General features: G+C 43.2%; 2 protein-coding genes across 2 annotated transcripts in view; one reads left to right on the top strand and one right to left on the bottom strand.

The window, feature by feature from the left end:
- LOC113479585 (AF4/FMR2 family member 1-like) overlaps positions 1-27,082 on the bottom strand; it is a 320,468-nt gene that overhangs the window by 75,575 nt on the left and 217,811 nt on the right. The window lies entirely within an intron of this gene.
- Positions 3,667-26,848, top strand: ABCG2 (ATP binding cassette subfamily G member 2 (Junior blood group)). The gene is made up of 16 exons (XM_026847759.1): positions 3,667-3,751; positions 9,947-10,159; positions 12,017-12,076; positions 12,506-12,620; positions 13,745-13,897; positions 14,294-14,451; positions 15,228-15,379; positions 15,831-15,935; positions 17,442-17,692; positions 20,080-20,162; positions 21,237-21,326; positions 21,956-22,080; positions 23,231-23,385; positions 24,287-24,376; positions 25,043-25,140; positions 26,498-26,848. Exons 2-16 carry the CDS (start codon positions 9,954-9,956, stop codon positions 26,646-26,648), a joined length of 1,992 nt encoding a protein of 663 aa, XP_026703560.1. The 5' UTR covers positions 3,667-3,751; positions 9,947-9,953; the 3' UTR covers positions 26,649-26,848.

Here is a 27,082-nt window from a genome sequence, read left to right as displayed (position 1 = left end):
CCATCCCCACCCCCCCTATCAGTAAAAGGCTGCGATGAAGCTGTCAGCCTGGCTGGGGTGGCTGGGGACCACCTCAGGACACACACACACACACCCCCCCCATCACTGTGTCCACCCCCAGAGCTCATATTCCCCTCAGCTGTCCTCATCCTCCTGGAGTCCCCATGTTGTCCCCAGGGTCTCCACAGCCTCCCTGCGTCCCCATGTCCCCCCTGGGGTCCTGTCCCATCCCGTTAAGATAAGGGACACAAGTGACTCAGATTTGTAAATCCCCAATGGAGCAGGCAACGGAGACAAGTCTCAAAGTGCAAACATTGTCCCACAGTGTACTGACTGGACACATGATAATTGGCTAAGTATAGAACGAATTTTGGCAAGCAGTACAGTATGCCTTGCATTGTTAATGGTGGTGAAGGAAAAGGGGAAAAAGGAAAGGAGGGAGATGGAGGGAATAGAGGAATAGAGATTACCAGTCTGGGTTCCTGCATTGATCCTGCCGGTGAGGGTTCCAGGAGGAAATTTAAGTCTGTGAGGTGTTTGCAAACAGTTGGAGAGGCCAAGCAGCAGCTCAGACTCAGTTCCGTTGGGGCAGTCTATGCACTGTTGCTGTAAGGGACCTCAGACAAGAATGCACCCAAGGACATAATTTTTGGCGCTGTGATGGGTCCATCCCAGGGAGGGCAGAGAAACCAGCAGACACCAGTTGAAACCAAAAGAACCTGAGAAACTCTACAGAGAGATGAGCCAAGGCAAAGCCATGTATGGAAGAAAGACTCAGACTCCACGGAAAGGACACTAAAAGACACCTCTTCAACAGCCACTAGGGACCAGCAGAGACCACCAAAAACCCCCATGGAAGCCCCTCAGAGACCCAGGCTGCATGCATAATGGCTATGTAAATAGGATAATTAGTTCCAAGAAATAGAATGGACGTGTATTAGCATTCCAGGACATTTAATGCATATGTATGTAGCAGTGTGATATAAGCTGGTGGACATGTTAGGTGGAATGATTCCCTCATGTCCCTGGCTGAATAAATTAATGCCTGCTCGTTAATGAGAAACCTAGAGTTAAGGAGTTTTACTGCTGATTTCAGTGACACTGTGACTGTTAATATGCTGGATGGTGGCAAAAGTGCAGCTAATGCAAGCCCCTCTGGAAACAGTCTTCCTACTTTTCCAGAGTGGTTCCCTGGACTTTCAAGCAGCACTTTTGCCTTTCCTTTCTGGTTTGTTTGCTTGTTTGTTTGTTTGTTTTCACCTGGGGCAAAGCAGTGGTGGTTTGCCGGCATGAAGTACAGGAAACTGAACCAGGCCACCCAGTTTCACATCCCACGCTATTACTAATGGACAAACTCGATATTAATATTCATTTTCTTCCCCTGGGCTTGGCCTCTAAGGAGCTCTCTATTTTATAAATCCTCTTTGCAGAATGAGCCGGGAGAGCAGAAGGCCTGTCACTAGAGGGCATCAGGGAAGAAGGATGCTGAAGAGGCCGCTTTGCTTCTCTGTTTAATAGTCCAGCATACGGAGGAGAGAGTTCTCCAAAAATGCCCTTCTGCTGCTGCTGTTTGCCCACAAGCAACTCCCCCATGACAGGACATTTCTGCGGAGGCACAAGGTCACAGCAACTTAACAGTGGGAAGGAAACATGTCAGTCCCTGGTACCTATTAGAACAGCAATGAATGCATGTGAAAACTCTGAGTGTGTCTATCAAGTTGTCTTTGCCCCTCTACTCATTTGTGTTTGTGACATTTCACAGTCAGTGCAGTGCTTGGATGCTTCATCTCCCTCCCTGGGACTTGCTGTCTCCAAGAAATCAGGCAGCTGGGAGTCAAAGAACAACAGTGGACACAGAATGGGGCTGTTACAAGGAGCCTGTGGGAGAGGCTGCTCTGATAAAGGACCAGCATTTTTACAGAGATAGACTATCTTCTCCTGGTGCTCTAAGATAGAAGACTTCACCGGGAAGTGAAATTACTGCTGGCCACCTCCCAAAACTGCAGAAAGAGAGGCTGAATGCTTTCACTCAGTGTTTCAGACTGTAATGCAAGCATGAACTGTGGATTTTCTTTAGACAGTCCACTCCATGTCTGAAGACAGGAACAACTCTGTATTGACCCACTCAGAAATTATCTCAGGGATACCTGTGCCCACAACTGAAAGAAAAGTAATATTGGGTTTTAATAGTAGTGCAAACAACTAGACTTTTTCACCTCCATTTTTTTTTGTTATTTGTTTTGTTTTGTTTCAGCATGAGTAACAGTCATGCTGAGAGCGATAGCTGCCTCTGTGTCCTGTGCAAATGGTCAGGTTTTTCTTGACTTCCCTGGGAATAGCCCAGATCTGATACTATGAACAATCTGCTGAGGTTTCTGGGCCAGACTGCAGATCGGCTCCCTGAACATGATAACAGTATTTTTGAATCTATTTGGTCATATGTGCACCTTCTCAAATGCCACTGGGACTATGCAATGGTCTTCACTAGCTGCTAGGATGCTTCTAAGTCTTGTATAAATACAGTACAGAATTACAAGATCCCAGGAGCATGATTCCTGAACGATGAGATACTTACCCATCCCAGGTTACAGCCAGCCATAAAAAGCTGGCCTTGTGATGTTTTAACCTGGACAGCTCTTATAGGCAGTCTTAGTCTTTACTAGTTAGTTATGAGTCTTGCTAGGAAATCAAGAGCATCAAGATCATCCTTTTAACTGGAAACCATCTGCAGTGTGTGCTCTTCTGCATCCCTCTACCAAGGAGAATGATTGTGACCACATGGGCTTATGCTCTTGTCAAAGTGCTGGCCAAGCCTGGGATGGTGGCCAAGCGCAGACAGCCCAGCTGAACTGAAGGAGTTTCCTCAGCATCCCTCAGAGCCTGGCCAACCTCACTTTCAGGGTTACTGGACTCAGAAGTTAGAGCTGTCCTGGCAAGCAGAACCGTGCCAGGGAGAAAATGGGTGAAGCAGCATGCCCGTTGCCAGCGCCGCTCCTGTGGCCTTCGCTGGCCAGTGGGCCCAGCATGTGCCAAGGACCAGTGCCCCCACCGCATGTAACAAAGGCTGCCTTGGCTTTGTTTCCCTCCACAGCATCAATTGCATGCCCACATACTGTCCTGTGAAAAGCCCCTCTGGTGGGCTCAGTCCAGCCTTTGCATTATTGCAGGTATTTTGGACTGAAGGAGAACATACCAAGGTAGTACCCGTCTGCAGGCCACTGGGGCAGAAAACTCCACAACCAGCTGTCATCATCCAACATGCCACGCTGGCATTCATCACACCCTACCAGCTCTGCCAGACTTGGCCATCGCTGCGAGGCTCTGGCCGGTGGAGGTTCTATACTTCACCCAAATGTCACCACTACCGACGCGGTTGGGTTGGGGCGGCTCCCGACAAGGTGCTGTGCCGCAGCTCGCTTACGACTTGTTCAGCTCAAAAAAAAAAAAAAAAAAAAAAAAAAAAAGAAAAAAGTGAAAGTTGTGGCTGGTCCTGGCCCTGCCCTCCCCACGAAGCCCTCTGGCTTCCCCAGCCACAGAGGGAGAGGGTGGAGACTCCGCGGGTGTGGGAGCGTGGGGCAGCCGGCTCTTCTCTTCTGCGGCAGAGGTGATGACCCGGGCGGGACGGTCCTGCCCGCTGCGCTGAGCGGGCCGCTGGGGCTGCCTTCCTCCGCTCCGCGCTCTGCTCCTTCCTGGCTCCTGCTTCCCTTCCACCTCCTCCGCGGCCCTCCGCACCGAGCCAGACCTGCTGCTGGTAAGTGAGTTGGTAGCAGTAGCTCAGCCCTGCTGCTGAGATAGATTTAATTCGGGGTGGTGGCTTGCTTCCTCACCCGTGAATTGCTTACTCTGCCTTTGCGAGGGAAATCGATTCAGCAGCTGGTTTCCTCCAACAGCCAAGGGAAACACAGTGGAACGCTTGCCTACCTTTTCCCAGCTTTTCAAGGGATTTTATCTGGAAGTTTGGAAATAAATCGATGAAAAGACGTTTTATAAATGGGGAACAAAAGCTTCAAGGCTTAAAGTAAAACCTGTAAAAAGTCGAAATATTTTGCAGAAACTACCGTACTTGGAGTTTGCCCATGCACGTTAATGCGCTGCAGCTACCACGCGTGCACACACGGAGCACTGCTGGCTTGGTGTCCACTTAACACACAGGGCTCTTTTCACAGAAGGTAGGTTACAAATCCCTAGTAAAGCGGTTGGCAATTAACTTACAGATTGCCTGAATCGCATTATCCTTATTTACTCAAATGGTTTTAATTTCCTCTGCATGTTCCTGAGAAAGAGGACTGCAGGGCTCTGGGCTGACAGTGCTAGGCTGTGCTGCCCTTTTTGCATGCCCACATCCCTTCTCTGGCCGGTCTACACCCTTGTAAATGCATGTGACTAAAGAAGGGGGGGGGAAGGTTTACTTATATCTGTGAATTTATTTCTATCCGAAGTCTAATATGCACATTTGTAGTATATACAGTACTGTTTCAGCTTGCAGGTTGCAAGGCTAAACTTCATACACATCAAAAATAAGAGAAATAATAGCTCAGTCATAGTTTCTCGGGCAGGTTCAAGTATTCAGAATAAAGAAAATAGGCAATTTTTTTAGAGTTTGAGCCAGCTTCCTTTAGAAAACTCTTCTGAAAGCTGCTTCTATCTAACTCTTCCTCCTTAAGTAATCTCAATGTTTATTCTTTATAGAGATAAAATACTTTTAATAACTGCCTGGATTTTTTAAAAAAAAAAAAATTAAAATGCACTTACGAATTTTGCTATTCAAAATTTTACTACTATTGATTTTTCTATTTCCACTGCAAATGCCTCTGGTGTCTAAAGCTTTGCAGGAAGACTGACAGGAATGAATGTTACTTAGCTTTTTATATAGACAGTATCTCTTAAAACATAAAAATAGGTTTACTGAAATTGCTTGAAGACCCCAGGTATGGTGTTGCTGTAGTTCAAGTCGGTTTAAATCAGTGGAACTTTGTAGTGTGTTTTGTGGTTTTATTTAGTGCCTCCTGTATGTAGGGAAGTGTGACTTTGTACTTTACAAGTCTCAGCAGGATACACAGGAAAGGAACCATCCCAAGAGTTTCATTTTCTGTGCATCAAAACAGTGGGCAAAGATATTTCATGGTAGATTTTAAGAAACTAGTTTCATTTAGCCTTTAATAAAAGGTTAAAACTCGAGATCCAATCCTTTGCCTCCTGACAAAATTTTCTAAGATTAAATATCTCTGAAGAAAAAGTTTTTCTGTTAGATTTGAACAGAAACTGATGCTGAAATCAGTGGCAATAAAATATTTTAGAAAGATTTGGGAAAACAAATTAAATTTGTAAAATTCCCAAAGAGTTCATAAATTTTATATTTAGCTAAGGCAAAAATAATGTGTTACACCCAGAGTTGATATGATGATTTGAAACACTTTATCATATTAATTAATATTTCTAAATGCAACAGTCAGTACATATTGTCATTGAATCTCCTGCTCGTTTCTGATCCAAGACAGGTATTTGTAAGCCATTGGCAATAAATTTCAGAAAACTTCATTTAAACAATTGTAGTTTGCATAGAAATTGATTTGATTAACATTCATCATGGTTGTTTCTTTGTCCTGCACATGCTCTGACTTTAAAAGTTTCATGGCTGTATGTCGCATGAATGAAATAAGTAATTTTTTAAACGAGGCCTAAAGCGGTATTTTAAAAAATCCGTTCCTAAGGAGCAACTGCAAGCAGCTGACAATTGTGTTAGCTGTAAAGGATCATACCCCTGTATTGCTATGGTAATGTTTATTGCTAGATCAGAAATTGAAAGGTTGGTTTGTAAAATACCAAACTCTTTATTTCACTGCAAGTAAAAAACAAAACCAAAAACAAACAGTGATAAAAAGGCCTGCAAAAAAGAAAAGCAAATCAGAAGCCTAACTGTAGCATAGAGAGTATTATTTCCACTGTTAGCAGTTCATATTCCCCCAGCAGACTGTTAGCTGAGATCCCAATCACCACTCTCAGAGGTTTCCATGAGTCACCCCGGCAGAGCCACGGCTGCCCCCCCGGAGCTGTGTTGGAGGGAGAAGCTATGTTACGGGCCTTCCCAGGGCCCATTCACATCACACCAGCATGTCCAGAACTTGTCCTTTTGTGCTGTGACGGAGCCCTTGCAACAGTTAGGCTCCTTTGGGAAGATTTCGTAAGAGCAATTGATAAATAACTGTTCAAGTTTTAAGTGAATGCCTATCCTGCAGTTTCTTTCTGCAATAAACTCTAGTAGCTCTGAAAATGTAAAATGCTATTTCAGTATTAACCAAATGTCTGAAATAATAGATTTTTTTTTACTTTCATAAACGGCATATGCCCACTAATACACCTTTTAGCCATCAGGAGGAACAGCGCACACACAGATCTGTGCCTTCCACTTAGAGCATCCCAGCCTGTCCCTGCAAGAGGCACAAGCACGCTGCAGCTGTGAAGGGCCATGCTGATTTACACCAGAGGTCCAGCTAGACTGGAGGTCCAGCCTCTACTCGCAGCTGCTAGTAACCAGTGCCTTTGCAAGGGACAATACCAAACCCCACTATTTTTCACTGGCAGATTTGGGCAGTCAGTGGGCTCAGGCTTTCCTGAATTGGAGGCCGTTGAGGGTCTGGGTATGTCTAATTCTTCTTGTAGCCAATTTATTTATCTGGGTTCTTTGCAAAGATGTGTACAATCTAATCAGAACTCAGTTGGTAAAGTAAATGTAACTTCAGCGTACTGTCTGTTCTTAAGAACAACTCTATGAAAGTAGTGTGATCCTGTATTTATGAAAACAGTTTCTGATCCTGTGCTTATTGTCTGCCAGTCAAGTTCAGTCTGGAAGACTGAATCTCTTGCATTCCTAAATGGAAAGTTTATTTTTCTGAAGACCATTTCTGAAATTTCAGTGCAAGTTGAGAGTTAGGTTTTTATGCTGTTTTTTGAAAAAAAAAAAAACAAACAAACCAAAACAAACACAAAACAACCAACAAACCCAGATGAAACTAAGAAGAATTTAACTGTTCTGTTGATAATACCTGAGGTCAGACTCCACCTCATTCTTTCCAGTTGCTCATAACATTACATCAGTAATATTGAAACGTTGAGCTGAGAAAAAAATCTGATCAAGCAAAATACTCATCTAGATACCTTATAGATGCAGTAATATATAGAGGTCAGAGTCATGTTGTCTTCTGAAGAATTCCGCACTCATGTCGTGCTGCTGGTTATTCGATGGGTTTTGTAATGTCTCTCTGTGGTGTTGACTTTGCGGTCGGGTATTTGGTACCCTGCTCAGCATGTCAGCAAACATCTGCTCAGCGTATGGTGACACTTGAAGTGAGAACTTTGCGATTCTGAATGCCCACCTCTACTTTACTGAAGCATCCTTTCAAATAGCAGTGATTGATGTCCAGCCAGATTAGCCCAGAAACTACTATACTAATAGCCTTATAAAATTAGCTGCTCTCTTGCAGGTAAGATAAGTCTTCTCTGGCACAAGTAGAGACAAGTGTAGGCAGTTCATCAATAAAAGGCCTTCAGAATTTAAATGTTGCTCATATAATTGATGTTCAGCTTACTCAAAATCCATTTTATCTTAAAGATAGTTCCATTATAATTATATTTGGAACAGAGTTTATTTTCATTGTAGGAAAATTGGGCCAAGATTACTGCTTACTAAAACTTTAAGATCTTATGTTTTCACCAGCGCAGAAGACTGCAGGTTTGTCAGAAGAGGCGGCCTTGGGCTAGATTTGGGATAGCACTGTTGGGAGACAGATGACCCAGCCTTTACAGGCAGATAGGCCCGTTGCTGAAAGTAGGTCTTCCAGCAGTTTCACTGTGCTCATAGCCACAAATGAGAGTTCAGCTCTCTGTCAAGCAGCCTTAGCAAACTGACAAGATAAGGGCTTGGGTTATTTTTTATGTGACCATATGACTGCATTAAATTAAATGGGAGGTTTTTGCAAGGCACGTTTTATTAACTGCTCTCAAATTCATTCAGCATGCCTGAAACAGTCTTATAATTTGCCACCTTTTTGCTGCAAGCAGTATAACTGTGCTAAGGTACAGGACTGATCATCCCAGAGCTCCTAGCTGCTCATCTCCCCCCTCACTGCCAAACCACTGCATTACTAACATTTCCCCTAGTGACAATTAAAGTAATTAGACTCTGCTGAGTCAATATGAAAAACAAAGAGAGGGCAGCTCCTGTCTCCCAGCTAAACAACTTGTGCCACTTAGGAAGCACAAAGGGGACAAAGGGATGCACAAGGGACCTAAGGTGCAGGTGGCAGGAACCTGGCTGAAAAGAGGGGTGAGATAACTTTAATTATTCCACAACTACCTTCTAGTTTTCACATGGAAAGCAAATACAAGGAAGAGCATTACTTGGCAGTGGTGTCAGTTTCCATGTTCCTATAGCCTTGACAAAACCATTTTGATTAATAGAAGTCAACCATCAGTTTTTAGATTTTGTTACAATTGTGCAGGAGCACTAGAGGTTGGAGGAGTATCTACTTTCAAACCACCCCTTTGAAAGAGTATGTAATGGGCAAACTCTAAGCACATTCAAAACTAGAAAGAGGTCTGATGAACAGGACAGTCAGAAGGTGAGGTCCTTTTGGACCTCAATAATTTTGAGCCAGTCTTTTGGTGAGTCACTGGTTGGACCTGTGGTTTCCAACAAGCATGCAGTTTATGTGCAGACATAATCAAAACAGGGGCAGCCCTCCAGAAAGAGCATAATGTCATGCTAGTGCCCACTGTGAGAGGTTCCTACTTGTACTGGGAGAACAGATGCAGTTGTGCCTGTGGCTAGGTGCTGCCACAGGGGGGTCTGCGGGGGGGATCCTCTGTGAGAACAGACCTGGGGCTGCCCTGTGATGGACACAGCCACCTCCTGCTGGCACCAGCGGACCTGCTGCTGGCCAAAGCCGAGTGTGCCGCACCTCAGTGAGTGGGTTCAGTTTTGGGGCCTCGTTACAAAAAGGCCATTGAATGACTCGAGCGTATCCAGAGAAGGGCAACGGAGCTGGGGCAGGGCCTGGAGCACAGGTCTGATGGGGAGTGGCTGAGGGAACTGGGGGGTTTAGTCTGGAGAAGAGGAGGCTGAGGGGAGACCTCCTGGCCCTCTACAGCTCCCTGACAGGAGGGGGCAGAGAGGGGGGATGAGTCTCTGGAGCCAAGGAGCCAGCGCCAGGCCCAGAGGGAATGGCCTCAAGCTGCCCAGGGCAGGGTCAGGCTGGCTCTGAGGAAGGATTTCTGTGCAGAAGGGGCTGTTGGGCGTTGGAATGGGCTGCCCAGGGCAGGGGGGGAGTCCCCATCCCTGGAGGGGTTGAAGAGTCGGGTTGACTCAGTGCTGAGGGATCTGGTGGAGTTGGGAATGGTCAGGGTGAGGTTCATGGTTGGACTGGAGTTGCTTCAAGGGCTTTTCCAACCTAGAGGATTCTGTGATTCTGTGTCAGCAATGCTTGTAGTCACTCTCTGAAAACCCATTTAAGAAAGGGTGAAAGATGCTGTGCAGCAGCTGTGAGAGGAATTGAGAAAATGTGGGGGAAATACTGGTGCAGATACCAAGGCCAGCAAAGAAGGAGGGGGAGGAGGTACTTCACATACTGTAGCAGAGACTCACCTTGCAGGGTCAGCATCTGGTAGACAGCCAAGGTCAACCCACTGTCACAGACCATCAGAGTGGCAGGAGACTCTTCTATCTCCCTAACACCACATGTGGTGGGAAGCAACACGGCAGAGCCAGCTCCCCATCAGCTCTGTGTCATCTCAAAGCCTGAGCCCACAAGACCCAACTGGAGAGAGACAGACTTAGGTTGACATCTGCAAGGTCCACAGTAGGTCCAGTGCCAAACACTGGGCCTGATAGACATGTCTTTCCTTTCCATACCTAATCAAATCTTCCCCCTTCCTGTTTTTTCATTTATAGAGGAAAAATGGCAGAAGGCCAGCCACACCTAAGTATTCAGATGTCAGACTCGAATACAAATGGCATTCCCAGCAAGACACAGTCGTCCCGAGACTTAGCTGGCAGGGGAGGAAGTGTACTAACTTTCCACAACATCTCCTACCATGTGAAGATGAAGACTGGATTCCTGTGTTGTCAAAAAACAGCGGATAAAGAAGTTTTGCGAGATGTCAAGTACGTATTTAAACATTTCTTTAGAGTATATGCATGTTTTATTTCTGTCCACACAGTTGAGTCCACTCATGTCACTGAGCCATCAAGGACAATATACAGAATTTGATCAAGATTTAGAAAAACTGCGTGTATGTATGATTGTGTTATGATTGCTATCAACTGTGCTGAATCTTTCTACTAAGCCCTAGTGGTCCTCAGTCATTAGAGCTGAGCCTGTACAACAGTGAGTTCACACTACTGGGCACTATTTCCCCTGGCCCCAGGGCGGGACAGCCTTCCTGGCTGCTATCAGCACCAGGGCACATGAGCTGGCCGTGGTCGTTTTATGCTACATGGCAAGTGTGTTTAACTGAGATACCAACAGCCTGTCCTTGATGCTTGCATCTCCTTGCCTAAGGTGGCTTTTGGGAAGGTTAATTTGGGGGTTTTAACTTAAAATGTTTAAGACAGTAATATAAATGGGGGTTAGGTTAACGTTGAAGAAATGCAAAGTTTTCTCTTTTTGTTTTTTTGTTGTTTTTTTTTTTTTTAACACTCAGCCCTACTGCAGTAAAGGAGTCACATCGTTATGGGCTTTGTTCAATAATCTATGCATAGGTTGCCTGTTCACAGTTCAGTAGATAAGCTAAGTGGCAAGTACTCATACAACATGCCATTCCAAGTCACCCATGACTTTCAGCACCCTAACTCCAATTTGTGCCATAAATATTCACCCTTTTCTGTAGCTCTGCCTGTCCTGCTCTTTGCCCACACAATGTCCACACCTCCTAAACATGAGCTCTTAAAATCTTCCCTACTCTTCTCAAGAGCCATACACTATGGTAACTCAATTGACTGACATTGGTCATTTGTAATGTGAGCAGAAGGTCCCCCTTGTGCATCATTGTAAAAGACCAGTATTTGACACACGTTACACTTTTCCCTTTTAGAAAATGCAACATCTGCATTTGTTCTGCTACATATTGGGGTTTTGTGTTAAAATCACTTAAAATGTAACATACAATGTGCATGCTTCTTAATATGTGGAACCATAAATTTCTGCAGTAAGAAATTGCAGGGAACAAATGTGCATCAGGAAGAGCAAAAACAAGCCTCCTAGGCTGCATGTCATTAGACCCTAAGAACAGCTCTGCTTGGCCAGACACACAGCCAGGTGCTCAGATCCCTGATACCTGGATTGCTCGTAACAACCAGTACCAAGGTAAACCTGGTATCATAACATACAGACAGGCATTTGTATGTGCAGTGAGATTCTTGTGTACACCAAAGCTTTTTGAGTAAAGATCAGGGCTAGTCAGGAAAAATAGCAGCTACGCCTTCATGTGCTCCAGCAAAAAGGCAGCAGTATTTCTGTATACTGTATCATTTCTACAGAGTCTTTCCCCCAAATACTTAAAAACCTTTTGAGTTTCATGTGGCTTAAAATCAGACACAGAGAAACTATCAGCTGCAGTTTCTCTTAGTACAGACAAATCCCTGGTGTGTTCTATCTACAGGGACCATTATTCTCTCTGCTAAGAGAATGCCTTTAGAACTGTGTGTGGTTAAAGAAAGTGTGTTCTTCACTTCTAGAGATCCATGGGCAAAAAGCGTGCATAGAGGTTCTGCTACATTTTACTCAAGTTCCTCTGTTGTCTTCGTTATATGATTAGTTCTTCTTCAGTTAGGAATAAAAATTAAAGTGGAGTTTGTCTGATCATAAATATTGTTTGTAATCAGGCAGCTTCATTAATTCCAAAATTAATGGGATGCAGAAGGTAGTTCTACAGATAATTTGCCCTAGCCTACCAGATGAAACAGTAAGAGATATAAAAAGACCCTATCTATTTTGTAAAACCTATCTGTTTTGTCTTACAGTGGCATCATGAGACCAGGACTGAATGCAATTTTGGGACCCACTGGCAGTGGTAAATCTTCGTAAGTGCCCCCTTTGCTCTGCTCAGAAATTACTTTCAGGGAAAGATTTTGTTTTCATTTAGGTCTATGCAAATTTCACTGGTTTCTGAGAAATACCCGAATTCAAAAAAGGCAGTCAGCTTACATAACAAAGATGTAATTCAATTTTTGTCCACACTTTCCTGATACACAGTCATCACATATTGTAGGTTGAGCTCATATTATTGAACAAATGGACACAAGTGCACTATGAAATTGCAGAGATCTCATTTCCTTGGGAAACTGGGACAAAAGAAACTCAGCCCATGAAAGGTGCTGGGGATTTTCTAAATAGCAAGTGTTTAATGTGGAATGCTTTTATGTAGCTGTTCGTTCCATGAACTGGGTTTGTGGTTCAGAGAGCTTACCTCCGGCATGCTCATCTAACAAAGTAACCAACTTTTCTCCCAGTCTACTCGACATTTTGGCCGCAAGGAAGGATCCCCATGGGCTTTACGGTGACATTTTGATCAATGGAGCTCCTCAGCCTGCCAACTTCAAATGTACCTCTGGATATGTAGTACAGGTAAGTAATTTTTATCACTGTACGGATTTTATTGTCCACTGCTGGCTGCAGTTGTAAGAAGTTGCTGCAGCGTTGCAAGTACCTTGCCTTGATCCAGGTATTGAGGCTGGTGCAGTAGCAACTCCACACAACCACCCTGGGAAAGACACTCTGCTTTGTATTAGAGTCTCTTTCCTTAATGCTCTACAGGCAGTGGGAGTGGATGCTTTGGATCCCTCCTTGTTCTCCATCTGGGGGAACAGCCATAGGCTACCAGTACATATGGGGTATTTTCCAAGTTTGATGCTATCTGATAATATGCAGATTATATCTCTGCTTGTCCAGGGACAATGTCACTAAGTCCTGTCCTGAAAAAGCCTTTGTCTTCCCAGGGTGGGCTGGGGAGAAAGAAGGAAAACCTCTCTCTTCCTCTCCCCACTACCCGTGCTCAGCAGCATGTTTGCAGTTTAACAAGACCTGAAGAGGTGCGTCTATGAAAACCCCTTAGGCATGTACGGTCAGCATGTTTCAGAAAGATGGTCTCTCAAACCACACAGAACTCTCTGAACTTTGTACATCTGACAGATTCCTTTTGCAAGAGACAAGCAGCTAATATATTAAAAACCTGCCACCTGTTGCTGAAACAAGCTTGGAAAACCTCCCCCCTATGCCACATGGACCCAACCTCTCTCTCTTTTCCTTCCTTCTCTTTTCCCTGCTCTTACCTGCAGTGGGTTGAGGCTGCATTAAACAAATGCACAGTGATAGCAACCTGAGCTGTAGCTGCTCCTGTGGTCCCGTCAGCCCTTCCCTATCTCACTCAATACCTCCAAAAACTTGATTAAGTAAGAATACTTGAAGGATAGTTCGGAATATGTTACTGTTTATGCATTTTGATATCATGCATGATGGAGGATGTTTCTATATTGTGTTGCTTTATGAATAAAGGCAAATATAATTATGTGCATGAAATCAACTTTCTGCTATGACATAGGCATTGAAGATGCACCTTACTGCATGTGCTGGCAGTTGCTACTGTCCCTCTGCATGCAAGGAAAACAGAAAACACAGGCAGATGCAGTTCTCAGAGGGAAAAATAGAAATTGCTAAGCAACCACCAAGTATCTACTCTTTTTTTAATGAAGGATGATGTGGTGATGGGAACCCTGACCGTAAGAGAAAATTTGAAGTTCTCAGCAGCACTCCGTTTGCCAAAGTCAGTGAAGGAACAGGAAAAAAATGAACGAGTAAATCAGATCATCAAGGAACTGGGTTTGAGCAAAGTAGCAGACTCCAAGGTAAAGCCTGTAAATATGGGGCTTAAATAATGAACAGATATTTATTTATTTAATTAACCAAATGGAGCAGCATGGCACATTAAAAAAAAATTAAACAGACTGTCTCAGTAATACAGTTATTAATAACATTTCTGTACAGACTCTGTGCTGATACTGCTGTATGCTGTTACATTGCAGGAAGGGGAAAGGTGGTCAGTGGTTGGAGAAATAGAGAACATCTCAAGTAACACTAACATTAAGAAGTGGGCGATGTGTGAGATTACATCTACCTCTGTACCTGAGAATAGGATCAAAATGTCTTACAACTCTTCCCAGGTGCTGCCATGTCAATAGGATGCTGTTCACTCAAGTATTTGTTATCGGGCCAAACAAGACAAGTTTCTTGTTTTGTGGCAGGTTGGCACCCAGTTCACTCGTGGGGTGTCTGGAGGAGAGCGGAAAAGGACCAATATTGGGATGGAGCTCATCACGGATCCTGCCATCTTGTTTTTGGATGAGCCAACCACAGGACTCGATGCCAGCACTGCTAACGCTGTCCTACTGCTGCTGAAAAGGTGATGGCCTTGGGAACAGCTTCCTGTTTTCACCACTCAACTCTGCTACACTTCAGTTTTATTTAACTTAAATAAATTATGATTAGCATGAGCAAACAGGGAAATAAGACATGTAGTTGTTTACTACTGAGCCAGAAATGCGAAGGGGATAGGAAAAAGGCTGTATGAATTCTCTCACTCCCAATCAGCTGCTCACAGCAGTACACAAAGCACCTTGCACAAAGCGTGTACATGCTGGGACTGCAGTTTGTCTGTGATAGCTGTCACGGACAGCTTCATTTATTTTCATGTCTGTCTGGGCTGGAATAGTGATATAACTACCTGTTGTACAGTCTGGTAAGGTGATCAGTTTTAATATATACGGTAGTTAGAACACAGCCAGCTGTTTTCCCCATCCCAAAATCTCAGGCTTATCATTGGGAAAACCAGCACAACACACTCTCTATTTGCAAATTTTACATCATTTTGCATTTAATAGAAGCAACGGGGACCCAAACGCCTCTCTTCAGAGCTTTCTGTTTGCAGCAAAATCTTCCCAGGGCGTTCCCCTCCAACAACATTCCCAGAGAGAGGGAACTTTATTTTCTCGCACAGATGCTATAAATATGACCTAAATATTTTTTTCCTTTTTTTTTTTTTCTTTTTCCTTCCTCTTCCCCTCTCTGGCACACCAAGTTAATCAGACTTTACCAAGGCTTAACTGAACTTGCATATTCTCTTACCTAAATGCTGAATTGACTTGCAAAGCTAATATCTCTGTCGTTCTTCACATTCAGGATGGCAAAACAAGGAAAAACAATAATCTTCTCCATCCACCAGCCTCGCTACTCCATATTCCGGCTGTTTGACAACCTGACGCTGCTAGCCGCGGGGAGAGTGCTGTACCACGGGCCCGCTCAGCATGCCATCGAGTACTTCCAGTCTATCGGTGAGCACAACCCACAGCAGGGCCAACTGCAGCAACACCCTGAGTTTGCACCAACTTGAATAACGTGTCAATAGCCATCGATCAGAATTGGATGCAGCATGTATTACTAAGCCCGAGACTTTAACACGCTAAGCATTTCTCTTGGTTTTTCACCTCTTGGTTTGGATGATAGGGCTGACCTCTAATCAGCTGTTCCTGGGTGCATCTTAATTAGACAAAGCCCAGGCTAGGGTTGAGAAGGGCACATTGCCAGTTGTCACCTTGCTTGCACTGGCAGAGCTGTGTGGCAGTGCCATTTATCTCTGGGGTCACACGGACCTTGTGAAGCCTGCAGTGCTTACGGTGCAGGCTGCTCAAAGGGTATGATGGTGTGGCTGTGTCCCTCACGGCCACACACAGCCTTCTGCCATCACGCAACCACCACTTAGGGCTTGTAATGCTGTCACCACAGGCTACGAGTGTGAGCCCTACAACAACCCTGCCGACTTTTTTCTGGACATCATTAACGGAGACTCCACTGCGGTGACAGTGAGCAAGACTGATGAAACTAACACAGGTATGAAACCCAGAGCTGCATGAAATAATCGTAACATGTATTTTGCCAGAAGGTATTCAGCACAACACAGAAACATCACTTACAGGTGTCAAAACAACCAATAACCATGTTGTACACGTGTACAGTTATTTGTATGCATGAGAGTATTAGGTACTGCTGACCCATGTTGCTTTAAAGAAGAAAAAAACCCATCACACCGTTCCTAAATGCTTTTTGTTTGTATGTAGAAAATGATTAGTATAACGTGAAATAAGTGCCAAATTCCCACCCAGCCCTACTTTATAAAATATTCCTGTCTATGCAAGAATAGTTTGCCTCTCATAAATAGGTATTCAGTAATTTATCATTGCTATCCATTTCTTCATAAACTGACCTGTATACTTTTGTGTCACACTCAGATTACAAGATGATAAAGATGAAAGAATATTTTCCTGTGTTGATGTTGTAATGCCTGCGAATATAAGAAACTAGTTTGTTACCTCTCAACACAGAGAAAGACATTCTTTCATCTTCAAGGCAAACCTCTGCAGAAGCAGAGACGATAAAGCAGGGCAATTGGACCAGTTAGGGACATAACTGGATGTAGTTATGACTTGTATTTTTTACCCAATGGAATGGTTTATCTGTTATGAAATTACTATTTTCCTTCCCCTGAGTAGGGTGGGAAGAGGGGGTAGAGGTAGGGGACCAGTGGTCTCCTGATGCTTCCCTGAAGTCGTGGTAAGGCAGAAATAATCCCCCAAACTAACAAATCAAATCTCACCTACATTCAGTAGGATGCTTTTTTATCCTGTCTGTTGCTACTCATTAATAGCACACTGTCTTTTCACATAAACAAAAAGAGAAATGAAATAATGAATGTGCTGTGTGTCCAAACACACAGTTTCACTATATCTTTATGAAAGAAACAAACAGTGTTTTGCAAAAATGCTGACTGTGTTCACGGTCTGATTAATGTTATAACTGACAACACACTGGTTTTGTATTTGTCATTGGAGAAGCACATGCTGGACTACAGTTGAGGAAAAAAAAAAAGAGCTCCAGCTGAAATTTCTTTATGACAGACTCAAAAGTTTGAAGTAGACATGTGCAGGATTACCTGGATCTGAAAGTCTGGGAGGTGTAGGATTATCTCATCAGATCCGTGAAACAGATTACTTACAGAAACCTGGAGGGGAGGTGGAAATCACTTTTTGATTAAAAGTCAGATTGATGTCAGTTTGAAACTTCACTGGCAGATAAGGGTTTACCTAGGCCGTCTGCTGTGCAGCTCCTGCCTGTGGGACAGGTTGCACAGACAAACACAGAGGTTTGGTCTTATTTATACCAGCTCTTCCAAACTGCACGCTGTGAGACTGAGTGCAATGCATCACTGGAACTAAATGCACAAATTAGTTCTTCTGGTTCGTTAGTAACTCTCCCACCCCAACATAACTCTCCTGGCTTGACTACTAAACAATCTTCCCATCCCTTACAGAAACAAATTCTTTTTTTTAACCTTTTCAGCAGAGAGCACTGAAGAATGCACTGAATATGATAAAACCTTGGCTGAGAAGTTAGCAGAAAAGTACTCTAACTCTGCCTACTACCAAGAAACAAAAGCAGCATTAGAGAATATTTCTTTTGGAAATAAAAAGAAAACAAAAGCAGCTTTCCGACAAATCACATATGCTAATTCCTTCCTTCATCAGCTGAAATGGGTGTCCAAGCGCACATTTAAAAATCTGGTAGGAAACCCTCAAGCTTCCATAGCTCAGGTAACGCTGTTTGTATCTATCCTCTTGTGGTATACGTTGAATATATTCCACTCGTGCATTAGATAAGTCACTGGGATGGTTTTCCTACTTGATATTTTGACTGAAAGAAGAATCTGAAAAAAGAGTGTTCAGGGTCTGGAAATGTGATTCTCTAGAAGGTGTCCTGAATGCTCCCAAATGAACAGCGTGACTGTTCAGTAATTAATTTTGGACTACTGAAAGACTTTGGGAGGCAAGAGTTTTTCCAGCAGCACGTTCTGCTGCCTCCAGACAGGAGCAGATTATCTCCCAAGTAGTTTCACACAATTGCTCAAGAACATTCTTCAGACTTGACTCTTAATTGTCCAGGCGTGGCACTGTGCGGTTTGGCCTCAAATCCTCTCCGTCACCAGGGAAAGTTAACAGACTATACTTGCGTACTTAATTAAACTTCATCACACAATGAAGTGCTGGCAGTTGGCTCAAGTGTAAAAATGTTTTCAGTGTCTCATAATGTGTGTGTTGTTTGGTCATTTGACTGTTCATAATGGCGATGATGTCTTCTGGAGAAGATGTGATGAAGACTACAATAAAGTCTAACACCTGCCAGGGAAGATGAACATGTTCTACATGACTGGCCCTGTTAGTGTTGCTTTTTCAGAAGAATCAACACCAAAAGTGTTGTTTCTTCAAAGCTGCACATTGCCTTCAAAAATAAAGAATGCCTAGCTGGCCTCTGCAGAATGACTAATCCTCAGCAATCCCTAGTTCATGAGCCAAACTCTGCAGTACCAGCACCAGCAAAACTCCCACTGCAATTCTCAGCAATTCTAGAGGAGTCAACAGAAGAACTGGACCTGAGCCAGGGGTATAAATTATCTTCATCATGGTTTATATAATGAGTGAACAAATGGCCAGTGTGGAGGGGAAACAAGTCCAGAATCCCCAAGGTTAAAAGGCTTTGAGTATGTCTGTGTGTCTGTATCTTGATACTATGGAGATCCTTAATAATTGCTTTGTAAAAGCTTGACCTTGTGACAAGAATTAGACTCCCAAGGATCTCCTAATACCCCAAGGTTAATGGTCCTGACTTGTTTCTCAAAATCTTTTCTATCTCCTCACCCTCATTAGGGATGGATTTTACAAGCATTCTTTCAGAGGTACACAGCTCATTAAGCCTTTTCTTGTTAATCTGCTCCAAATTGGTCTTGATGTGATCCCTGCTTTCCACTGCAATTGGCTTAGGAGCTGAATTATCCCTGACGTTTGCTCTTTTCGGCAGGATCTTAGCCACAGGGTACCATGGATCAAGGGGTTTATGGTGTAACGATTCACGCGTTGCTTATGCTTAAAAATGACAGAACTGCCTGATACCATCAGTTTTGCTGAGATTTTTGTCATTTGCATTTAGCACTAAAAAACTGTGATGTACACACTTCAGTCTTTTAAATTATATCCTTAAGACAGCTGGTATCTTTGCTATTTAAGTTGTGTTACAGACTGCAAATATTCAACACACCTATAGCCTGATTGTAGTGTCATTGCTGTGGAGCATGAAAATAAACTGTCATCCCCAACCTGGCAGTCAGGAAAGACTGCTTTTGGTTATTGGTTGCCAAACTCAAAATAGTATTGAGGTGGCTCTAGAGAAACCCCTGCAGCAGCACTGCACTGAAGAGCCACGCTCAGCCCTAGAACTGAAGTTAACCCTTGTCACTGACAGCAGATGGGGAGTCACCGACTGTCCCCAGGAGGATGAATGGTGGAGAGTATCAGTAGGGAGAAAGGAGCAATGTTGCAGTGCATCACCGATTACCTTAATTGTGATGTCCAAGAATGGCTGAAACAGTGGTAGGGGAGAGGCTGAGGTGCACGTGATGCTGGGGTTCCTCTGGGGAAGGGTGTTATTCCCTCTTTCTAACCTGCCCCAACAAGCCCCTGCTATCATCCTCCTCCCATTGCTGGTGCTAGCACCCTCCCAGCGCTCCCAGAGCCGTTCCCTCAGGTTATAGACCTGGCCTGGCAGGAGGTCAGGGAGAAGCTGTGATACAGCTGCAGAAATGTGCCTTCTGCCAGCGCCACCCCAAAGAAGCTCCTGTGCTGTCCCTCCTTTCTTGCCGTCGCGGTGCCTTACCCACGCGAGGGAGGGCAGGCAGCACAGGGGAGCTGCCGAGGTCTCACCGATACCTCTTGGAGGGATACCTTCTCGAAGCAAGGCTCAAAGTACTGCCGTGCTGCAGGTTGCTAACAGCCTCACTGACTCCTTTCCTAGCTTGGATGACTTTTCTCCTTTCTGAAGATGCTTCCTGTCAATCTACACTCACCCGCTACATATTTTTAAAAAATTACTGAAGCTTTGAAAGCAATGAGAATAATACTTTGCCTCTTCTTTTCTTTTTCACATTTAGCTGTGTGTTACTGCTTTCCTGGGACTGGTTGTAGGTGCCATTTTCTTTGGACTTAAAGAGGACTCCGCCGGACTCCAGAACAGGTTAGTCCATTTAGGTAACGGATATCCAAAAATTTGATAAAGCTCCTTCATCACTGCGCTAGGATGGTGAACAGCTTGGTGGCTGAGAAGGAAACCCTCAAGCTCTTTATGAGAGCCTACATTAGTGACTTTGAAGTGAGGATGTTCTTCTGCCTCTAGGAAGGTCCCTGCAGAACTGAGAGGGGGATGCAGTTCTGCCCTGCCATGCTGTAACCTGGACAAGCGGCCAAATGGAGTGAGTAACACTACTGCTGTAGGATGACACCTTTCAGTGCCAGTCAGGTTGCTGAAAACGCTGAACAGCAGACATCATATTAAAAAGGTGTAATTCAGCATGGCAGCATTTTAACTTCTTTTCTACAAAGACTTCCCCAAGATAAAAAGATTAAAGATTAAAATATGCAGACCTGGCTACATAAATCTGGGTAACTAAAGCTTTGATCTTCAACTGATTTTATGGACACACTCGAGTTTACCAGCAGTAAGTCAGAAGGCTCACTTAAAGCTAGATTTTAAAATTATTCTGGTCTGTGTATCATTTTGACAGCTCTGTGTACATGACATGACAAATGGGTTTGCAACTAAAAAATTCTGGGTTCTTGGTCTTGGAACATGTCATAGCATTTACTTAATAATGGCCCAGTTTTAAACTGCATATGAAAGTGTGAAGGCAAAGCCTTGAATTTTAGTGGCAGAGGTGAAAACAACTTCCTACATTGCTTATTCAGTTATTCACCATTTGCATCAGACAAATGCCTCAGACTGAGAATTTTTAATGTGTCAGGAAATCCCACAAAAAGAAAAACAAGGAAAATCAGTTCATTTCCTATCCTTTGACTGCATCAGAGCACATACTATCCTTGCATGTGAATAACAAATACTGCCTGTACATCATCTACTTCAGGCTTGTTACAGACTCAGACTTGTAGCCAACCCTCTTCCCAAGGAATTCAGGATAGGAACATCACATACTGCCAAGCTCCAGGCATTACGCCCGGATTTATGTACGCTGTAGTGGAAACACTCCATTTGCATCACATTTTTAATACCAGTTTGTCGTTTTGCTTTTTGTAGAGTGGGTGCCATGTTCTTTCTGACCACCAACCAGTGTTTCAGCAGCATCTCAGCTATTGAACTCTTTGTTGTGGAAAAAAAGATATTTATGTAAGTAAAACGTATAAAAAGGTTATCAGGGACTATTGCTAGAGAGTTTGTTTGTTTGCCCAGCTGCAGCTAATTGTCATTTAAGTACACCTAGGGCACAGTTTTCAAATTATTTCACTGTTCTCATTGCAAATGTACTCTTTTAGCCTGTGAGTCGTCTGCAAATCCCCAAAATGGTCCTTATGATTGCAGACAGCTCAGAGTTTATAATTATTAACATATGTAGGAAAAAAACCCTGAATATTCAATTTAGGTATTGATTAACAAGTCTGTGACTTGCTAGTGAGTACGGTAAATACTATCTAACTGGATTCTTTTAAAGCTGTGCAGATTACACTGCACAGAAAAGGGAAATTATTTAATCTTTACCCTCTCTCTCTGTTTTGATGACATGACACATATATTTACTAAAAACTATGTGCACAAGAATCCATATTCGTTTGCATATGAAAATTACACCATTACTATAGTGTGTGGCTTGCTGGACATTTGCACCACAGCCTAACCATGAAGAACTCTCTTTTTTTTTTTTCCAGTCAATGCTAGAATTAATTTGTCTCCAAGTGAAAATAATCTTACTGGTTTTAAATGATTAAATCTGTAATGTGCTGTATATCTCTGTGTTCCAGACATGAATATATCAGTGGGTACTACAGAACATCTGCATATTTCATCTCAAAGCTAATGGCTGATTTAATACCCATGAGAACTATACCAAGCATCATCTTCACCTGTATAATTTACTTCATGTTAGGCAAGTATGGTCTCTTACAGTTTCATTACAACCCCCCTCAATAAATCAACAAGGCACTCATATTTTATATATGTGCATGTATACATACATATCTATATAGGTTAAAGCACTACATCAGCATGGCAGCAGTTACTGCACTTGCTTTTAGCATACCATGTTGATCACAGAAAAGACACACTTTCAAAGATTTAAGCATTCATGTTAGAATCTGCAGCATGTCTTATCTCCACTGTCCCTAGAAGGAAGCATGCCATAACCATTACTACATAGGCTTGATTTATTTCTCTTCATTTATGGCTGTCTTGGCTTCTAGCGACTTTTACAAGATACTCCTTACATCCTTGCAAGAACACCTATCAAAGAAAAAAATTTTTTTTAAGAACTTATTATTGTGTGAATTAATATCAGCTTGTTCTTTTCGGTGAAATGCCTTCTGGTTAGCAAGCAGACTTTGAAAATTGCTGGCACCAACATTTACAACCCTTGAACAACTTCAAACATCACCCTCAAAACATGTCCCAAGCAGACCATTTTCCTAGGGTAAGGTTTCAGCTCATGACATCCCTTTGGGATGCCCCAAAAGCTTGAAAGTATAAGAAAAATTTTAAAATAATCACAGTTTGCTTTGGTCTGAGGTTTTTCCCTAAGGAATAGGAAAGAAGACCACATCAGCAAGAGATGCTCAAACTGTGAAACTGGAGTGAGATAGACCTTGCTACCAAATCCGTAGCCACCCAAAGGCCGCTAGGTCCCTTAGGAGAGCTCTCTGCTGGGAACAGGTGAAATGCTGTACTCTGCCCTTGGAAGTACACGAGTAACTTCTCCTTTGATAGACAACTTGAAGCCGCTGTGAAGCCTTCACCTTGGACTGTGTTGAGTACAGTACTGTAACTCCTACCCGTTCTGCTGTCTCTAGTGTCACTGCAGTTACAGGTGTACTACTTATTCATCCTGTCCTCTGTGGAGAGGACATACACATATTTGGGCTGCCACAAGCTCCACTGCAGTCTTGGGTCTCGGTGATGTAGCCTGTGCTGTTAGACAAAAGGTGTTCTAGGCAGGATACACAACATAAGTCAGGATAGTGTTCACATTACAGTAGAACTTTTGGCAGGCTCATACTGAAACCCTTCTTGTTCTGATCTTTAAGGTTTGAAACCAACAGTAGAAGCCTTCTTTACAATGATGTTTACCCTTATGATGGTGTCCTACACAGCCACTTCTATGGCACTAGCCATTGCAGCAGGACAGAGCGTGGTCGCTGTAGCAAACCTGCTCATGACTATCACATTTGTTTTTATGATTGTGAGTAGCATTATTCAGTTTTCTCAACTGAATCCTGAAATCCTAGAAATGCTGAAATCTAGAAATCCTACTAGTACAGAGTTCAGCTGAATTCTGCAAAAAGACTGTGGGGTTGAGCATGTTAAATATCCTGATTTGTCTGCTTTGAATATTCTGATACTGGTGGGGTCAGATATTCTGATTCATCCTTTTAACTAACCGGAATCAGGGGTCCGGGGATCCAGGTGTGAGGAGGAGGAGGGAGTGTGGTTCCTCTGCCCTCTTCTCTGTGGCTCTGGCAGCCAGCATACTGCCTGGAAAACAGCCAGTAAAAAAGAGCCACATTTCATTCACTCTGCTTTCCTTTGCCAGAGACAGATTTGGCTGGCTGAGGACATGTAGCCTCCTGCCCTCTGAGCCCATTCCTGTAGTTGTCCTCCTCAGCTGCAGAGTCAACCGATGGGCATGTTAGAACCGGACAACACACCAACAGCCACAGTTAGAAGACAGACAGACTATAAAGAGTGAGGCAGCACTGAACCAGTGGCCAAAAGCCACACTGCCTCAGGCTCGGGGCGCATTAGCAAAACCGAGCTCCACACGCCTGAGTAACAGCAGGCAGTTCATGCGAACCCGTGGGCTCCACAGACAGGAAGCATCCGGGTTTAATCCGTGGATGAAAGCATTCCCTCCTACTCATTTCAGGAGAGGGACCACATGGGGTTATGGCCCAAAGCTGAGTAACAGAAATTTTTCCCTCTTCCCTCTTCTTCCACTGGAAGAGTTTCTTCCTCTAGAAATGCCTCACCACTTGTTTTTAAAGAAGCATGGTCAAGAGCTAGAGAAGAACACATGGTAACTGCATGTAATTTATAATTTGGTGGTGTTGTTGTTGGGGTTTTTTTGTAATCCTCGCCTCTAGATTTTCTCTGGGTTGCTGGTCAATCTCACAAGCATCATGTCTTGGCTCTCCTGGCTCAAATACTTCAGCATCCCTCGATATGGAATGGCAGTAAGTGCTGTATTTTCCTGTGCACAGACTTGCAAAAGATTGCTAGAAAGGAATGTCTTTACTCAGGATAAAGAAAACTCCAAACTTTATGAGCTAACAGGTCAGCTAATTAAATACAGCCACCTCAGAACTTAGCGCAGCATCTTGAAGCAAGAAAGGCTTCTCATGAACCAGCAGGCACTAATGTTTAGAAGATCTAATTTCTGTAACTTGGAAACACCTCGTATGAGAGAGACACTAACAACTACTTCTACCGGAACGCCGGACAAAACCAATAGAGTAAAGAACAATGTAATCCCTAAAACCCAGCTCTTCTCTATCGGTCAAACAAAAATTTGCCCATCTAAAACTTTTCACCTATTTTTTGATAATTTAAACCAGGGTGATGTTTTACATAGAAATTTGGGCTTTAATATACCTGTGCAGAAATAGTTTAGCCTGGGGGAGGTGTTAAAGCCTGGTGACGCAGGTGCATTACAGGGTGTAGACTGCATGCATTCCTCTCTTAAAAAGAATTGTGCTGCTCAGTTAAAAAATGGGGATTTGGCCAACATAATAGTGATACCTTCATGCTTTTAGATTACATTTGAATTTAATTATATCGCGTTAGTGTATCATTCCTTTACCTACTAATTTCTGTTGTCTTTGTTTCTTTTATTTTCAAAGGCTTTGCAAATCAATGAATTGACTGGTCTGAACTTTTGCAGCAGCAGTAACATAACAAGTTTAATCAGCAACGATAACTATCAACAGATAAGGCAGCCGTAAGTATTTTGGTACATGTCGTGGATGAAAGTATTAACATGGTAATGATTTAGCAGTAAATCAAGATTTATTAATGTCTAGCAGCACTTAATCATTAACCAATTTAAAGATTTACAAAATAATTCAATAAAATATGTTATAACTAAAATAGCAACTTAACTACAGATTCGAAGACAAGATTCACACTAACCTACTACATGGTACCTTAAATTGATACATATATATACATGTGCATTCACAAACAAGACCGTACAAACACACAGACAGACAAAAATATTTGGACACAGTGGAATCAGTATGTGCCCACACTCATAAAAATAACGGTGTATACCCAAAACCACTGGTAAGCAGCGAGAGTGGGTGAAAGAGAAGCTAGCTCAAAGTTAAAATTTCCCTCTTCTTGAGCTTAGAGTAAATACTCACAATGCATCAGCATTCCTCAGTGGGCGATAATTGAGACTTGAGTGGGTTGGGTTGACTTGGCCCTGGCCTCCTGTCAGCTCTAATGGCAGATGGTACCTTGAGGAGTTAATACCTGAGAGGCATCCCAGCTCAGGAGATGGTGGTCACAGGCCTGCTACAGTCCAGAAGAGCTCCAAGCATCTCACCTAGGGGCACTGTTTATAGGCTTCAAGATAATTAACTTCCATCAGGTAATTTTCACTCTGGCCCAGCTCAAACGATGAGGCATTCTGGTGTCTTGCACCAGCTGCACAAGAACTTAATGGGTGTCAGTTCTGCTGGTGTTCTCAATTGATAGAGACAGCAGGAGCCAGGAAACTGGTTTACTGTCATCATCAGTGCTTATTTCCTAAGGCTGGTATGTGGCCCAGGAGAGGGTTAGAATGACACTCATCACCAAGTGGCCCAGGAGGAGGGGAGGAACTGCACCACCACAGTACATTAAAATGAATCCCACCACCAGTCACTTAGGAAGTCCTACAGCATTAGTCTGTGAGAGACTCGCTGATGACCAGCAGAATCTGTTGAGTTTTTATACAGAAAACAAAAGTTTTGACTGGGTTTTTGCATTCTGCCTGCAGAGAACATTTTGTTTATTGTCATATTTAGTACTTACTAGAAATGTCTGGTGTTTTGTTTCTCGCTTTTCTTTAAACTGCATTTGCTGAAACACACACACACTACAATTATACAGCCTCACAAAACCCATTTCAGCTTCCTGCAGGCAACTGATTGTAGCTGCAAGAAAACCAGACTTACTAATAGAAAATAAAATAGTCACATACAGCTAGTGTTTGCTTGACCTAGGGTAGACATAAAATCACACTAAAACTTCTAGGGATCTTCCTAGATACTTCAAACTAAGTTTATAAATGTGTGTGTATTTATCTGCAGGTGGTGTACTGGAGACGAATATCTAAAAAATCAAGGCATTGATGCGAGTAGCTGGGGCCTGTGGCAGAACCACCTGGCCCTTGCCTGCACAACAGTGATATTCCTTATCATTGCATATCTGAAACTGCACTTCATGAAGAAGTTCTCCTAAAACCTTAACGAAAAAAGCCATTCCCACTGTTCAGTAGTTTGATAAGCTGACCCTGCAACCAACTTGATTGTTTTTTAAGACAACTTCCTTTTTACTTTTATGATTACACAAGTCAATAATGTGATGCCATCCTTGTATATTAAATACTTAGTATTAATGCGTTTTGCTGAAATGTCTAACATGCCTCAGTTCTCTGCCATAAAAATGACACAATCACTCATTTCTTCAAGAGGCTATTCAGTCTTTCTCCCCATTCTAGCTTTGGATGTCTTAAACAGTGAAACTAATATTTAACAGCTTAACCTGAAAAAAATAATGGTTCCATACTTTAATTAGCACGTAGATTCACTTGCCAGTAATTCAGTCCAAAATGCTGATTATCAGGACACCATCAAGTGAGCCTCGGTGAGACAGTGACAAAAACATCCTTTCCA

Source organism: Athene cunicularia, assembly GCF_003259725.1.
Source record: "Athene cunicularia isolate RWA chromosome 4 unlocalized genomic scaffold, athCun1 chr4_part2, whole genome shotgun sequence".
NCBI lineage: Eukaryota > Metazoa > Chordata > Aves > Strigiformes > Strigidae > Athene > Athene cunicularia.
Note: the sequence above shows the minus strand (reverse complement) of the source record. Positions and strands in the feature narration are given on the sequence as shown.

What these genes read in the sequence shown, in the direction of transcription:
- ABCG2 (XM_026847759.1), top strand. Translation starts at nt 9,954, where the DNA reads ATGGCAGAAGGCCAGCCACACCTAAGTATTCAGATGTCAGACTCGAAT. An exon ending in GACTGATGAAACTAACACAG is followed by an intron (nt 15,936 to 17,441) that starts GTATGAAACCCA and finishes TAACCTTTTCAG; the next exon opens with CAGAGAGCACTGAAGAATGC. An exon ending in TATAATTTACTTCATGTTAG is followed by an intron (nt 22,081 to 23,230) that starts GCAAGTATGGTC and finishes CTGATCTTTAAG; the next exon opens with GTTTGAAACCAACAGTAGAA.